This window comes from Accipiter gentilis, chromosome 18, assembly GCF_929443795.1.
Source record: "Accipiter gentilis chromosome 18, bAccGen1.1, whole genome shotgun sequence".
Classification (NCBI taxonomy): domain Eukaryota; kingdom Metazoa; phylum Chordata; class Aves; order Accipitriformes; family Accipitridae; genus Astur; species Astur gentilis.
This window is the reverse complement of record NC_064897.1, coordinates 10,128,711-10,146,477: the sequence shown is the minus strand read 5'-3', so window position 1 is coordinate 10,146,477 and position 17,767 is coordinate 10,128,711. Positions and strand designations below refer to the sequence as shown.

General features: G+C 38.3%; 1 protein-coding gene across 1 annotated transcript in view; it reads left to right on the top strand.

The window, feature by feature from the left end:
* GYS2 (glycogen synthase 2) overlaps nt 1-17,368 on the top strand; it is a 47,717-nt gene extending 30,349 nt beyond the window's left edge. Inside the window, exons 7-16 of the mRNA XM_049821895.1 lie at nt 61-181; nt 3,266-3,372; nt 6,624-6,683; nt 7,330-7,408; nt 8,061-8,174; nt 10,341-10,467; nt 12,310-12,405; nt 13,932-14,095; nt 15,285-15,365; nt 16,446-17,368. Coding sequence (XP_049677852.1) covers nt 61-181; nt 3,266-3,372; nt 6,624-6,683; nt 7,330-7,408; nt 8,061-8,174; nt 10,341-10,467; nt 12,310-12,405; nt 13,932-14,095; nt 15,285-15,365; nt 16,446-16,667 — 1,171 coding nt within the window. The 3' untranslated portion in view covers nt 16,668-17,368. The remainder of the gene's footprint in view (nt 1-60; nt 182-3,265; nt 3,373-6,623; nt 6,684-7,329; nt 7,409-8,060; nt 8,175-10,340; nt 10,468-12,309; nt 12,406-13,931; nt 14,096-15,284; nt 15,366-16,445) is intronic.
* The last annotated feature ends 399 nt before the right edge of the window (nt 17,369-17,767 follow it).

Sequence of the window (17,767 nt, the reverse complement as noted above, 5' to 3'; positions counted from 1 at the left end):
GTGTTTTGTTTGATTATATCTTGAGAAATAGTTTGTGCTTGTCTGTTTGCTTGGTTTCAGCCACCTTGACTTCAGTCTTGAGAAGACCTTATTTTTCTTCATTGCTGGGAGATACGAGTTTTCCAACAAAGGAGCTGATATGTTTCTAGAAGCCTTATCAAGATTAAACTTTTTGCTTAGGGTAAGAAATCTTCTGCAAATCCAGATAACATAAAGCCTATGCTCAAACTTACCATACTATGGAAGTCACCTGCAACAATTTCCATGCCATACTTTGGCTTATAGGAAAATAGTTATGGGATATTCAGTTTTCATAAAGCTCTCTCCCTGAGTCATCATAGTATTTAACAATCTCGGACTGCTTAAAAATAATTGATTACGTAGTTCAAGAAGTTAATCCATGGTTACCTCCCTTGTTTTCAGAGAAAAATACTGAAAATATGATTCAAGAATTTACCCTGATGGTTTACATGTTAGAAGGAAAAAAAAAATCCTTTAATGATGCAATTTAAAAAAATATTTTTAAGCAAATTGCTTAATTCATTAGGACCTGACCATATTCTTTTAAATCTTTGAGTACTATTATCACATTGGATGGGAATCTTGCATTAAAATTCACAGTGTGGCAGTGGCCTGATGAATAAGCGTGGAGAAGCTGCTCACTCCTCCATGCTTCTGTTTCCTCAGGTACAAAATAAATGCAATGTTTCTAAATGCCTTTATGGAATACTTTAATGAAGATAAGGCCTAGGCCTTGTCATGATCAAAGAGCAGAGAACTTGCCACCTACAAATAAGATCGCTGAAAATGTCTCTAGATGTGTCCCAAAGACTGATACATTAGAGTGAAAAATAATAAAAAAAAAGCTAATCAGTTTTTAGTCATCTAGCAAGGATCAACTGGCTGTTGTCCCAGACTCTCTCTTTTGTACTCTGTCACTTAAATGATACAGAAAATCTGGATAAAAATCTTGATACTATATTGTCAGCAGGGCTGAAAAAATATTAATTTTCAAAGCCCTAAGTGCACTTGTTTTACCACCACCTTGTCCTGGTTTCAGCTGGGATAGAGTTAATTTTCTTTCTAGTAGCTGGTATAGCGTTATGTTTTGGGTTCAGCATGAGAAGAATGTTGATAACACACTGATGTTTTCGGTTGTTGCTAAGTAGTGTTTAGACTAAGTCAAGGATTTTTCAGCTTCTGATGCCCAGCCAGCAAGAAGGCTGGAGGGGCACAAGAAGTTGGGAGGGGACACAGCCAGGGCAGCTGACCTAAACTGGCCAAGGGGATATTCCATACCATGTGACATTATGCCCAGTATATAAACTGGGGGGAGTTGGCCTGGGGGGATCGCTGCTCAGGAACTAACTGGGCATTGGTCAGCAAGCAGTGAGCAATTGCATTGTGCATCACTTGTTTTGTATATTCCAATCCTATTATTATTATTGTCATTTTACTATTGTTATTATAATTAGTTTCTTCCTTTCTGTTCTACTAAACTGTTCTTATCTCAACCCACAAGTTTTACTTCTTTTTTTTTCTCGGATTCTCTCTCCCATCCCACTGGGTGAGGGGGAGTGAGTGAGCAGCTGCGTTGTGCTTAGCTATTGGCTGGGGTTAAACCACAACACACCTTTTATAAATACACCATTAGAGCCTGTGGACTTTCTGGAAATACTTAATCCATTCACTCACACAGCAGATCACCTTGCATAACATAAGTGTTTCTTCCACAACTTTGCCAAAAAACTGACTTTTGCTGTTTGGCAATGCTGTGCAACATCAGCTACCTGTTAATGGCATTTGCATAGCTATTAACCATGACTGCTGATAATGTGAAAGGTCTTATGCAGTAAGAGGGAAAGAATTGCTTAAGCATTGATTGCAGCAATCTCTTATGGTATCTAATGATTTATATGACATCAATGGCCAATGGAAGGTCAAAGGAAACTGAGGCTAGTTTTCCAAAACTCTGGAACAGTATATTAGGACTTGCTTCTCCCATAAGCTGAGCCTCACTTTATTGCATTACTGTTCCAATATGCATGCCAGCACCTGATTAGCTGTTCAAAGAACACTTGCTCTGTAATTATTTCAACAGGTAATTCCATTGGGAACAGCAGAATACATGTACTACTTGTGAATCTGGGAACGATGCTGCTTCTTAAACAAGTCCCAGCCTGAACCTAAAAAATACATATCATTGGATGGAATTGGTTTATTTTATAGAGTCCTTTTCCTTTGCTACTTGAAAACCCTACTAACATTTTGGAAATGTAATATGGATGTTGGAACAGATTATTAATACACACAGAGATCATAGCATGATGGGCTCTGAACCTGCCTTGAAGAGAGGGAAGGGAAGAACCTTAAAATGATAGATGATTCCCATAGGTTATTTTATACTAGACATTTCCCTGTACCTCAATCTGAGAGAACGCATGCTAGTAGCATGCACGTGTGTCTAAAGTTTAGAATGGAGGCAATTAAAAATAATTTAATTTTTATAGCTCTGAACAGAGTTCACCCTTAGCTTTTCTTTAAATAGTTGCTGACAGGTGTACAACCTCATTCTGCTCCATGCAAGGAATCCCTCAAGGACCTGGTATTGTGATCTTCTTAGTGCACAGGAGAAACCAGCAAGTGAAACCATCTATAAGTAAAGGGTCAGATTTTACAAAAAATGCTTTTTGCCTTTGCAGTAGCTGGATGTGAGACATGAGCAAGAAGTCACTTGCAGTTTTTTGTGTGTCTGGCGGGTTCTTTGCCAGGGGTTCAGGTTCAGATAGTGGTTGCTACCATGCCTCTTTCTGCCCATACAGGTGGGGCACTATTGCTGTAGAAAGTAGTTCTGCTTCCTGCTGTAGGGAATCCCTCACCCCATACCTGGGCATACCTTAGCTAGTAAACTAATTGCTGACTCCGTTGAGCCAACATAGTTTGTGTTAGGTGAGAAAATATGTGTAGGATTTTTAATTTTTGTAGTTTATGTTCACATTCTAAGCCATGGCTTCTAAACCATGAGAAGTCAGGAAGATCTCTATTGCCCAAATTGGAACTGGGTGACATCTGTTTACCTGTATCTATCCTCAGGTATAGCTCTGACTTGACAAAAACTTCATAGCTAAAGGGAGAGGTATAAGATCAGAGTCTTCCTGGACAAACAAAGTGCGCTGGCTTTTCCTGTGACTAATTCTTAGTGTTAAAGTTGGTTGTGATACCTTGTAGTGAGATTTTTTTTCCTCTCCATCTTGTGTCCATGTAGGTTCATAAGACTGATGTTACGGTTGTTGTGTTCTTCATCATGCCAGCAAAGACAAACAATTTCAATGTGGAAACCTTGAAAGGACAAGCAGTCCGGAAGCAGCTCTGGTAATTGCCATTCTCACTGAGGTCTTTGTACAGTGAATTGAGGATACATGCAAAAGTTTCTGATGGAGAATAATGCTCTTTTTGCTTTGCTAAAATTGAGGATTGTGGGTAACTAGAATGTAGTTGTGGGAATGAAAGAGATAGGAATGAAAAATAAGGGCAAATATTTCACTTTTTTTGTCCTAGGTTATTTTTTGTAAACTTGCCTTGCCGTGCTTTGTAACAAGTTAGCAAATAGTACTTGTTTTGCAGTGGCAAAGTCAAAGGTTCTAGAAAATCCGGTGTTCTGGTTGTCTTCTGACTGTTTCTGGTACTCCCTTTGGACGTGCCATTTAGCTCCTGCAAAATAAGGACTGCCTGCTAATTTATCAGAGTGAGCTTCTCTGCCAGTGGTCGGAAAAAGAAATTAATTGCACATCCTCTTTTATTTGGAGTTATGGAAATTGTGCTGTCTAATCCAGCAGAATAATGGTTGATAATAATTGTCCATAATTTTCTATATAGCCTACAATAAGCAATGGCCATACCCAAGCAGTGAAACTTACACCTATAAAGGGAAAATTGTCACAGCCCTTCTCAGTTTAACAGTTTTCATTTTACAACTTCCCAAACAAAAAAGCAAAGCACAGACAGACTTAACCTTCACCTCACTTTAACTGCTATGTGATTCTACATAGGAAAAGATACATGTTGTGAGGTACTTCTGAACAGAGACACATGGCAAAACTGAAGGTTCAAATTCATAAGGAAAATCAGTAGTGTGTTATCAAGGATGAATTTTGTTTAAAAAAGTGAAAAATGCCATTTCACTCAACATATTTACAGATTCATTATCTAAGCAGGGAAATGGAAATGTGCACCTTATCAGGTGGCTAGAGCAGTTAAACTCTGCTGCAGAAGTAAGCTGGTCTTAAAGCTAAGGGACTAAAACCCACAAGACCTAGCTTCTGCTTTTATGCCTGTGTCTCCCTGTGTTTAACCTCTGTCTGATGCCAGTTCTATATTTAAAAGATGATAGAAATCTATACAACTTAGAGATCTGTAGTCGAAAGGCACTTTGTAAGAGAAGGATACTATTTTTCTTATTATCTCATTAACTGCCTCCAGCAGATGATCTCTGGCTCAGTTTCTGGATAGCAGTAATCAAGTTGAAGTCTTTGATTAATGGATACTAAACTTGCACAAAAACAATGACAGAAATAGTTTAACAAGGATCATTGAAATCATGTAGCTTTTGCCATATCTGGAAAAGAAGACAGGTATGAGAAATCTATCTACTCTCTAGATTATCTCTGGAGTCATTACACAACATCTTCTTGGGACTTACAGGAAACATTCTACCTGCTTACCATGCTGGAAACAGGTACCACAAATATAGAGGTTGGAATTAATTGTCCAACTCTGGCTTCTTAAAAGTAATGCATCTGAGCTGCCTTCACTGCCAGTGGAGAGTGATGGTTCACTCCAAATGATGTTTCATCCTATACCGCTTCAGGAAGTGTCTAAGATGAATGAAGAGAATCATCCTCTGAAACGGACTGTCACCCTCTGCGGATGTGTGGAGAATCTGTACAACTAGCTTAAACCATAGATGGCTAAAGCGGAGTAATGTAGCCAGAGTTTTTAATGAGAACTCTGTACGCAAGAACTGTAGGAAAATAATGTGAGTGCAGTGAGGAGCAGCCATAACTGCAACAAGTACTTTTGGCCTCTGCTTTGTCTTTGATATAAAGTATGTAATGTTTGAATATAATACAACAGGTACGTATTAAATAAATAATATATGGATATTAGGAAAGTTTAAATTAAATTAAATATGCAAAGGTTTTTCTATGTTGTATCTCTACTACATGGTTATTTCTCTGGTACTCAGTAATGCAGCCACAATAGTAACAGTAAAGGTAAACCTAAAGACATGAAATCATGCAAAAAATGCTGCTTCCAGCTATTCTTCCCACTGTGCTCTATGAAAAGCAAAAGACCCTCTGCATCATCATATGCAGCATAATCATGGTGATAATCTGGAGCTCCTGGATAAAACCAGCTGATATCAGTATTACAAAATAATTTTAGATGATTTCAAGGATGCCACAGAAATTAAATACAAGAAGAGGTTGGCACTTATAAAGGAATAGATGATGGCTGATCTGGGATATAAAAATCCCTTGTTTCCTCTGCTTCTGAAAAAGCAGTCTATCCTATCTGGGTTAAGTTTTGGATATTGTGCATGGCATGAGTCTATGAAAATATAGTCATGAGGGGACAGGCTTGCTGGGATTTGGATCAATTTCATTTGACATTTAGCTGCTTTACAACTCATCCAAAATTAACTCGTCCACTATTGTGTCCATGTGAGTTGGGAGAAAGCAACTAAATACAGGTATGTGGATTCTCAGCTTGGTAAAGTTTAGGATTTCACTTAACAAGTTTTGTTGTAGCCCAAAGTATAATTCTTAGAAATCAGAAAGGCAGGAAGAGTTCCGTGAAGTGGGTGTTTCACTCAAATTGAGAGTGCATTTGCTATTTTGACAACAGCACTTCCAGCTGTACTTTCAAGTTACTTCAACTAGGGGCAGGATAATATAAATGACTCTGCATTTAGAACAGTTGTTCACTGGAGTTCTTTCTTAGCTAAAATATAACATTTGTCTGTCACGGGCTTTATTATTAGCTTAAAACATGGCCTGAGCTTTCCAGGATGTTTTTGGTTTGCAAACTAATTTATAACTAATTACCTTTTGGTCTAATGCTTTTTTTCAAAAGTCTTTGAGTCAGAAAATAGGGCAGAAAGTGAAGGGAGATGCTTACTTTAAAATCCCTATTTGTTTAACTCTTATACCTTAATGTCTTTCTACTAGGTCAAGAGAAATTGGAGACCTCTCAGTCTTGATTAGTGCCCAATGTTAATGATCATGTTTCTCTATGTAGAGTCATATATATGGTGTCTTTTTCATAGCTGAGATGAAAGTGTGGTCTACTGATGAGAGCAAAATATTAGAAGTAATCAGTAGTGAGGTCTGTTCCTGGCTTTCACAGTGCATTCATCTTTGGATGCAGGTCAAATCCTCAGTTGTGCTGAAATCCATCAGTACGGCTGCTGGCTGGATAAAAGAATTTTGAGAACCAGACCTCTACCTTCTTGGTTCCATCAGTATATATGAAAGCACAATTTAATTTCCAACAGCAGGAATCTCTTTTATTCTTTGTCCTGGATTCTTCTGTTTTGTACATTTATTTATTTATTTTTCTAGGGACACTGCACAATCTGTGAAAGAAAAGTTTGGAAAGAAACTCTACAATGCTCTGCTAAAGTGAGTGTATAGGTTACTTTGCTCTGCCTTGCAGAACCACATATTCAGCTCGCTTACCTGTGGTGTTTCTGTGCTTCTATTCTTTGTGTAAGAAATTTTGACATCCATAGGAAGGGCATAGGAGAAGCGTATGGGACACTCTGTTACATATACATGCTACTTGTCAATAGTCAAATCACAGAGAAAAAATTTAAAGGTACTAGCATCCCATTGTGGAAAGAGTCTTAAGAGACATAGGGGAGGTCTAAGTAACACAAAGGCTTACTCACTGCCAAAAATGAGCTACTTCAGCTTAAAAAAGCACCAGTGACAAAGTAGTATGTATTAGTGGCTTAGTCATATCCTTTCAAAAGACAGTTGGAAGTGAATGACCCAAAGAACAGATGAGATGACTGGAACTTCAGCAAAAACAGGGTGTGTCTGAAAAACAGAAAAAAAATTCTTTAGCTTTGTTGGAAACTAATTGAAAGGTCAGCAAGTATAGGAGAATAAAATGTTGCGAATATAGAAGGGCCATGAAAAGAAAGTAAAGATTCATGTTGACATCAGCAGACTTCAGATCACACCTTGTTCGCCGTTTCTTCATTTTCTTTATACAACTGATAATAAGTCATTTGGTAAAATAGGCTTTGTGTTGCCTCTGCAGAGGAGAAATTCCAGACTTGAACAAGATTCTTGACCGAGATGATATAACCATTATGAAAAGAGCCATCTTTTCAACTCAGGTCAGAAAATGTATTATTTACACAAACATCTAGTATAAATTATAAATATGACTATGTACAAGGATTGTGTATGACCTATAGTGATATGCATGCATTGAAAAAGAAGTTTTCGGCAAATATACTTCTCATCAGTAACATTTAAACATCAGCTGTGAATGTTTTTCATGAGAGTATGACCTAAACTAATTCTTTTGGGGAATTCATGGATATTCCTCCAGTCACATGCAGGACACCAAAGTTCCTAATTCTTTTCTTCTGCACTAAACGTGAACTTTGCATTGTTCCTGAACCCTGGATTCATCCATTTTTATTAAATATGTAAAACCAATCTCTTAAGGAGACATAACATATTGAATAAAAATGTTTAAAATTAAATGGTAGGCCTTTCTAGAAGTTAGTACAAATATATTTATCTTGAGGTAAATGAAACAAGTCCCGTGACAGATTTTATAGTCTCATTTGTGTCCTTAGTTATATAGAAGAGAACATTATATGATCATAACTTTCCTTTCTTACTTTAAAATGAAAGGGTAAAAACCTATTCACATTGATGACAAAATCTCCCACTGTCTTCCACTAACCTTAGGAAATGGTAACAGGACTCTTTGCCAACAGTTTTGTCTGGCTTATGGATTGCCTTTTCTCTCATCAGCGACACTGTCTGCCTCCAGTGACCACCCACAACATGATTGACGATGGCAATGATCCAATCCTCAATACCATCCGACGCATTGGCCTTTTCAATAACCGGACAGACAGAGTAAAGGTACATTCTGTTCCTTTCATTTTAGATATAAAATGGAATTTCTTTAAACAGTCTCAGTCTGGATTGTTAGCATGCAGAGTGCGGTCAAATTCTTGATAGGCAGAATAGACTACTTCTTCTGTCTTCCTCCCTTTCCAGGAATGACAACTAGTCACTTCACAGATATCCTCAGTTGCTGTTTAACCAAGTTAATTTCAAGTTAGAAATCTCATGTTAGGGAATTGTTTGCATTGCTGCCTGCTGTACTCAATGAGGAGCTGCTACTCCTGAAATCCAGAAAGTGCCACAGGTCATTTGCACCCAGATGTAAAATTCTGTGATAGATTCATTTGCTTAAAACTGGAGGTCCAGAGTTTGAGCACAGACGTTTCTGGAGTATTGGTTCATCTCTTAAGAACCGCACCCTGACACTCAGCATTTGCTGTAGAAGGTAATCAGGGCTTTGATCCTGAGCAGAAATACTTCTGTTCACGCTGTGCTTATGTTTATGTTAACTGTTGAAGCTAAATGTATGTAAATAAATCTTTCCTTACTTCCATGTCCATCTTACCAGACCACAGAAATTATAAGCTCCCGCTTTCACTAGTCTGCCAAAGCTTTTTTTTGTCTGGCAATCTCTGGCATTCCCTCTGTTAACTATGACTATCTCATCATCTATCTATTCAAAGTATAACCTAAAATTGCAAATTCTTCCTTGCCCAAACCTTTTTAAAGTCAGATCCATAGTAACTCTGTCAATGACATATCACTTGTTCTCAGTGTTTTGGCTTTTAAATACATGACAATAACTAAGTAAACATTTTTCTCAACTTACTAGATGCTTTTTCCTGGCTTAACATACTCTCTGCTAAGTGTGTGTCTCGAATGAACTCTGAGAGCATAATATGGTAATAATATATTAGATGTAACAAAAGTAGGGTGGAAAGATGCACTGTGTATAAATGTAATAAAAAATTCCTCAGAATTAACTGCTTGAAGTCCTTAGAAAGCAGATAGCATATAACACTGCAGACACCTCTTCCTGCTTCTCGGCAGGCTTGATCGGCTAAGTATATGTCAAGTTTGTACAAAACTGTCATTACCACTGGAAAATTACCTGCTACATGAACAGGCTTAATACTTAATGAGCTGAATGTCATGGACAAATACTCTGTAAACTTCAAATGGAAAGTCATTTTGAGAGATGTATGACATATCCATGCAGACACAGCTGGCATGTGAAAAATAGCCTCAGCAATTCCAATGGAAAATATTTGGTTCACTGGGATCAAATAAGCTTTCATAATGAGTTTACAGCCCATTTACTGGTTGAATACATTCATGCATTGATTTACTCAAGTGAGTAGCATGACTATATTATTAAGGAAGTATAAAAGCATATGCTTGATGTGGAATAATGGCTGCAGTATGTTCATGCTGGCAAAAAAGCCCAGAGAAGATTAAACCCCTCCCTCACACTTCTTCCTCCCAAGCTGGACAGCATATACAAGGCACTTCTCTACTTAGCAGTGGAATATGGGACAGTAACCCCAAGCCCTGCAGAGTCATGCAGATAAATTAGCTTGGGTCCTGAAAGTGGGACATTAGCCCTAGTTAATAAGCTTTGTCTTTCAGCAAGATCAGTTAGCCTAGGTACAGGATTGTGATGATGGGGCTGTAATACGTCTGGTTTCAAAATTCTCAGTTCTTGAGAGATCCACTGAGTAACATAACCACTCCTATATTTCAGTTGGATGCTGTGAAACTCAGAAGTGCTGTATTCTCCTGACACCTCCTCTGGAACAAGACATCCCAATACTCTGTAACTTGGTATAGCAGACCAAGAGAACTAATTTAGTATTGCTAAATGCCACAGCCTTAGGCATAATTCCCAATTCACATGGTCTTCTTTGATCAACAAGGATGAAGCTGAAGACCTGTCCAGAAAAAGGGTTCTTTATCAGTGATATTTCCAGGACAAGATGGTACACAGGCAGGATACAAGACTGCACGCAGGCAGGATACATTTTAGTGTGGGAAGTGAATTAGGTAACAGATGGGTAGAGGAGATGTTGTCCAGATAATTAGGAAAAAGACCAGAGTGAAGAAATTTCTTAAGCTTATTGATCATTAAAATGTATTGATGAAGGTTTTCTTTCACCTCTAATCTAAGTTTTGAATATCCAGGTGATCCTACATCCAGAGTTTCTTTCTTCAACAAGCCCATTGCTGCCCTTGGACTATGAGGAGTTTGTTAGAGGCTGCCACCTTGGTGTATTTCCATCATACTATGAACCCTGGGGTTACACTCCAGGTAGGCAATCTGTACACTTAACTAGTATCAAAAGATGAATACCCATTCTGTTGATGCAAAATAGTTTTGCAGCCAGTTTCTTCCGGAGTGCTGAAAAAACTCTTTTGGCTCTGTTTCCTCTGCAGTGCAAAGGTCTTACTGCTGGCAAAATTTGGGGGCCAGGTGGTATAAAATGGCATCTACTGACTGACAACTACTCACATTTGTCCCTGCGCTGGACCCTTTCCCATACTAACATGTAATCTTTTGATTTTCTGTGGCTTTAGAACAAAAAATCATTTTTTTAAAATTAATTCAAATTAACTTGGTTCAATGATTTTAAAAGAAGATTTAGAGGAATGTACATATTGAAAAAAGTAGGGCAAGAAATCTTGATGCTACCAGCTGACATAGTTCAGTGGATTTAATTCAAGATAACAATTAAGTGTGATAAAATTATGTAACACCATATCTAATATATTTACCACAAATACATGCAGTGGTAGAGAATCTCACAGAATTAAATAGAAATTTCTAAAGATACAGAAAGCATATAGTTTCTGACTTAAAAAATTTGGCCCAGATTTACAAAAGGCACTTAACACCTGATGAAATTGGTGCGAACTATAAACTTGAATATCTATGAAGAACAAAGCCTAGGTGCCTGGGGTTTTTAGGTCCTCCAAAATACCTTCTGTAGTGTTGATACACATCTGAAAGTTGGGGTGACCCTCTGAAGAGCACTTGTTGTAAGCCAATTAATCAGAACAGGTATTTTGCAAGTTTAGTAATTCTCCAGAGCTATTTCTCTCCAAGAGAGCTATTCAATTCCAAGTAAGACAACTGTCTTGCATTCCAGCCATTTCTCTTCCTGTTCTAATCTCAGCTAAGATAAAAGAAAGTGTGGCAGCCATGGATGATTTTGAAGTGAACATTAAAGTAAACCTGGACAGAAATGTTAGATTGGGACTTAGAAGTTCTGAGGAAAGCTGTGATTTGCACTAGTTAAAAAGGTAGTTTCTCTTTCCTTTACTAATGCAAAAGCAATTCTCTTTGTTGATACCCATTTAATTCTCCCAGAAACAAAAAGTGATTTTTTAAGGTAGATTTATAGCTCTATTTTATAGACACCAGTTTTATTGTCATATGAATGAAGGCTATGTAGATGGCTTTCAGCATTTCAAAAACGAGAGTATTTACTTTATCTGCATGCTGTCTTAGGTTAGGCTTATGTTCATCAACAAAAACTGTTTAAGCCTGAGTAAGCAGTTATCCTTACTCACAGCGATGATAGAAATAACTACAAAAGATGCATGCATTTTCGAATTTTATAAAACTAGCTCCACATCTACTTTGAATGCAGTCCTGACTTAATGATGGGGTTTGTTGGGTTTTTTTCTTGCTATAGGGACCAGTTTACAAACAATGAATATCAAAGTACAAAGTTTAACATGCTCTCGCACTTAAGATATTCAGTTTTGTAAATAGTTATGAACAACTAACAAACATATGTGTACATCAGGCATCAATTTAAAATCCAAACAAACAGTCCAGACCCTATATTGGAGTTCCCTGTTTCAACACTGGACTCCCAGAAAGTTTTTAGTTTAGCTGCTGGGAAACACAAAGATAAGTTTGCAAAAACAGTGTGAAATTTTCTCTTTAAAATTTCTTTTTCTTTCTTTCTTTTTTCTTCTTCTCCAAATCCACAACAAAGCATAATAGTTTTCACTTGACATTTTCAGAGCACCTCTAGTGTTTTGGGACCTTCTGTCTGCCTGTGTCTTTTTTTTTTTTTCTCTGAAGGTGAAACCATTCAAAGCATGTTTCCCTGAAACGATTTTTGTCTGTTTCTTTCGGCAGCTGAATGTACTGTGATGGGTATTCCCAGTGTAACCACAAACCTTTCTGGATTTGGCTGTTTCATGCAGGAACATGTTGCTGACCCAGCAGCTTATGGTAAAATTTTTAACACCATATAAAAATACCACCTCTGAGGTAGGAAAGCAAAAAGCACAGCAACGATGCTGTTACTCCTCAATTTCATGCTTTCACTAGTGCAATGGAGTTCATCGGGGGAATATATTCAGAGCTCTGAATATCTCGTTATGTTGAACAAGCCATTCAAGCTTTCATATTTATCCGAACCCTTTCCAGGTTCTCTCCCATTTGTCTCCCTTTAATCTTTTGTCTACTTTACCTTCCCAAACTCACCACTCCTCGTACTACTCTAGAGTCTCCCAAGGCTTCCCTTTAATGCCTCTGGTTACACTGTACCACTCTGAGCCCTTCAAAAGAAGCAGTGAAAATCTGCTTCTCTTTGAATGGTCCAAGAAGGATGCACTGAGACTTTGAGGCTGGTGAAACTTGGCCCCACCAAACAAAGAGTAAATTATCATGTACTCTAAAAAATAAACCTGTGAAAATAAAAGGAACCTACTTACAAATAAGAATCTGGTCAAAAAGGTTTAGAAATGGCCTGTGATTGGAGTGTGGTGAGGAGGAGGGTAGCCAGCTCCTGGTGTGTCAAGATAATATTGAAAATGTGCTCAAACTAGGGCCTTTTTCTAAGTACCTTGGCTTGTCTGCACAATCAGGCAATGACAGATCCACACTAGTACCAACTATGCCCTGATCTAGGGGCAGGGGTAGAGTCACTTGCAAATATAACTATGCCTGCCTGGATAGACATGTCTTTGAGAGCCTTCAGAAAGGTACAGACTGAGAGCACAGTTCACTTGCTCTTCTCTGCCAAAACATAGCTGTGAACGTTGACTTAACTTACTGTACATTCCTAGGGGACACTGGGCGCTTCAGTTAAGGTAGTTGTGCATCTTGTCTTGTCCCTTAAGATAGCTGAGGTTTATTACCCTCTTCTTCCCAACATCCTGGTGAAAGGAAGGTGCAAGAATAAAGTATTGATCTCTACAAACTACACAGAGGCAAGGTTTACCTTGGCCCTCTCTCTGCCAGAATTGTATATTGATTAATGCATGTGAGTTAGCTATCTCTATGGAAACACTTGTATTTCTACAGAAAGCACAGCCTCTCTCCTACAGGCTGATTCTGACAATCCACACCTATAAATTCTACTGCAAACTAGGAAAGCACTAGATTTTTTTTTTTAAGCAGTCAGTATTTTAAAAATTAGGGGAGATAAAAATGATATGTCTTTACCCAGAAACTCTTGAATCCTTTTGGACATACTTACACAACAACAACAAAGCCTCTGAGTTTTGAATAAATTGCTGAATTTCAGCCTGAAAGGTAAAGAAAATTAAAATAAAAAATACATATATCTCTGTAGCTTTCCATTCCATTAGAATAGTAACAAATGTTCCACTTACAGCTGCCTTGTAATATTGAAAAAAACATATAATACATGTAATGTTTGTAAGACTGTGTGACAGAAGGTGGAATGGAAATGTAAGACGTGAGATCCCATTTTCATCTCCACTCATCTTCACCTTTTTTGTGTCCTTCAGGCATCTATATAGTTGACAGGAGGTTCCGCTCACCTGATGAATCATGCAACCAGCTGACTCAGTTCCTGTATGGATTTTGTCAGCAGTCCCGTCGCCAGAGGATCATCCAAAGAAACCGAACTGAGAGGCTGTCAGATCTGTTGGACTGGAGATACCTAGGCAGGGTGTGTGAAACTATGTAGCAGAAGTATTAAAAATTCCAGACACATACATCTAACTAGCAGTCTTCAGCATCATGCTACAATGCAAGGACACATCCTTGTTCTGAAAAAGCACCTTTCAAAGGTGCTAAAGGCAAAGCCTGCCTTTACATTTCAGTGTAATGCTCCCATTCTCCAGTGGTAAGGAGAGACATGACTTAATAGGTTAGAACAGAAGTCAGTTACACTGAGGTCTGTGTACTCCTGGTGCTAAAGACAATGTAAAAAACTTGTGTCTCTGACAACGCTGGCAGCCCTACACTAAAGTAGGATTTGTGCCCCAAAGTCATCTGGCCTCTTTCAAAAATCCTACCTGTTCTTCCTAAAATGCTGCTGGGCCTTGCCGGGCCTCCTCAACACTCCTAAAATACCTCTGCGCCTTAAAGGAAAAATAGTGGTTTTAATTTGACATAGAAAACACTGCAGTACCACCTACTAAGAAGACAGTAGGAAAGCAGTATTCTCAAGCCACAGGAGCAGAGAAGTGGATGCACATATATCAGTTTTGTAACTATTTTGGACTTTGTCCTGCTCTGCTATCTGTGTGAGAACCTTTCTGTTTATATGGTTCCCAACACAACATAATACCCTGACACAGCAAGCTATTTTTTCCCATGTGTGTGATGCAGACTTGTGAATATAGTGGATCCATGAATATTTTTGCTGAATTCTTAAATACCAGGCCTCCATAAACTCATAAATGTTACTTCTCTGTAACTGTTATACATGCTTCCTATGCAAGGATAAGTACAAAGTTTATGTGTATAAACATGCACATTTAAAGATGTAAATTTTCCTGGTTAAAAAAGAGCCAGTTCTATCCTGAGGGATAAATACCTATCACTCAATAAGAACTACAGTGACTGAGACAAGTGCTGGTTTCCATCTTAATACATCTTAGTCTTACAGAAACTTTATTCAACTTCTGTACCAGACTCTACTTCAGTGTGTATCTAACATGAATGGCTCACTACTTCACAGCAGCGAGTTCATTACAAGTAGCAATATCAGTTGGATTCTGCTTAGCTGAAAACACGTTTAGCTTTTGTTCAGCATCATCTTTTAGAAGATACTCATTTTATGTTCCTTTTTTTCCTGCTTAAATCTACCCAAGACATCCTTGACTTGTAAAGGCTTCTCTTTTATGTTGCAGTATTACATGCATGCCAGACACTTGGCCCTCAGCAGAACATTCCCAGATAAATTTGAGATGGAACCAAGTGCTCCACTAAAGGTAAAGTGCTTTTGGACTTTTCATTGGCATTTTAGCTGCTTTACAGGGAACAGGGGGGAACGGGAGGAGGAGGGGGGAGCAGAGAGAGAAATTAGCAAGTTTTGTTTTAACTGAAAGGAAGTGGGAACTTATAGTTAAAAGCTCAACAAGTTATAGACCCAAGCTCCGGTCAGGAGTTGTAATGGTAACAGATGCAAACACAAGGGGTACCAGGTGCAATACAGGAAAAGTTCTTCAAGTCATTTAAAGTGACATCGATGGGACTATGCCATTTTAGACCAGCTGAGGAACTGACCCTTGAAATTCCTACTATAAGAGTGGCAGGTTCTAATTTTGCTTCTGATAAATGCTATGGAGATGTTCTGCACAAACCAAATAGAAGGGGAGCTGAGAAAAGATGATCTAGCGAAAGCAAGGCAAAGTATTGCCTTCATCTAAATATGGTATGTGAGGAAGAGTCTGTGGCTGGAACTGCAAGGGGTCAGTTTGAAGGCACACCTTCAAACAGTTCTTGCATAGGGCATATTAGCACCAGTTTGAGGAGGGAGGCAGCTCAGATCCAATATGAGAACAATGTTATTTGAAACCAAACCTCCAGACACCTCCAGAGAGCAACTCAGTTTTTTTAAATAAGAAGAAAGGAGGTTCAGACCAAAACCACTTGCTTGGTTCTGGTTTTGTAGATATTGACATTATAACTAGAAAACTGTTTTAAAACTTCAGACTGAATTCTGAATTTCAGTAAGCATACTCTGACTACAGAGTACAGAAGGATTTCATGTTGTGTTGATGGTTTTAAGGCTCAGTAAAGATAGCCATATTCTGCAAAAAGCAGTGCTGGAAGGGCAGCATATTGTTTATGGCATAGGCTAAAGATCACTGCCATATAAGTGTGTACTTACTGACAGAGAAGGACTGAGGGTATCTGGGTTCAAGGGATTTTAATTTTAGAGTGCAGAGCAGGTCTAGCTTACATCCCACCATTGGTTTCCTTTGAAGTGTTGATAGCCTTAAATTGCTGTATACAACCAAATGAGGAGCACTGTGATAATATATACAACTTGCTTCTCTCTCTGCCAGACGGAAGGTTTCAGGTACCCCAGGCCTTCATCAGTGCCACCATCACCTTCTGTCTCTCAGCATTCCAGCCCTCACCATAGTGAAGGCGAAGATGAAGATGAGGATGAAAGATATGATGAGGATGAGGAAGCCAAAAGGGATAGGCAAAACATCAAGTCTCCCTTTTCCCTTGGAGTATTGCCGCAAGGAAAGAAGAAGCAGCATGGAGAATACAGGAACTGAATTCGTTGCACTCACCGTGACAAGGTCTCTTCATCCATTCAGCAGTTTCTCCTGTAGGCTTGGCAAGCTTTGTGTTCAGGACAGCTGATATAATTAGGGGAATCTTAAATGTTACTTGAGCTACACTGTTGGAAAGCCTAATATTATTTCACCTTGAAAGTAGTTTAAATGACAATTCTTCTGTGCCCCTTTGAGGTAGAAGAGATTTCTCAAGCTTAACAAACCTAGAGAATGCAACAATCCCCTCAGGGGCTTATACAAACTGCAGACCATACCTTTGTCTACATAATCATCTATATTAATCATAGTCTATGCTGATAGCTCCATTATGGGTCCCCAAATGAATCCCTGCTTCATTTATGTTTACCCTTTTCCCCTCCTAAACTAACATGAACTTTAAGCCAGAGCTCAAAAAATTTAGAGAAAAAAGTGTTATGCTGGGGAAACCTTGGCAGGGTTAAAAAAGATACACCGAAAAGAAAATGGTCGTTCTTTTTCCTTATGCTGTTTATTGTAAGCTTACATCATTTAAAACATTTTTTTTACAACACAAAGAACTGTCTTGATCCAGTGGTAAAATATACTTCCTGTGGAACCATATAAAGTCTTATGCAGTGGGCATTTGAATTTTAGAGACAAATGAAGTCATCTTTCTGAAGGTATTTAGACCCACAATAAACAGCAGACCATTTATTTTCTGATTCTTCTGGTATGTGTCTTTTGTTGTTTTCACCTTGTCTTAGATTCTAAGTTTGTTAACAAACTAGTTTCGGAGGAAATTAATGTGACTTGGCTAAAAAGAATGACAAAATTTCCTTAAGTAACACCTTTCCCTGCAGACAAACCCACATGCCATAAAGCAATGTGACAACATCTAAAGATGAGTAACTCTAGTTCTTCCAGTTGCCCTGTGAGTCCATGGTCTGATTCACTTCTTCTAGAAGAGACCTAATCATAACAAATAACGCTAAAAGAATTCCAAGAACACATCTGCCCCACAGACTAATTTCAAAAAGCACCTGAAACTTCAAAGTGCTTGGGGAATAATTGAACCTCACAATGAGAACTAGACATTTCATTTGCCTTACAGAAAGCTTTCA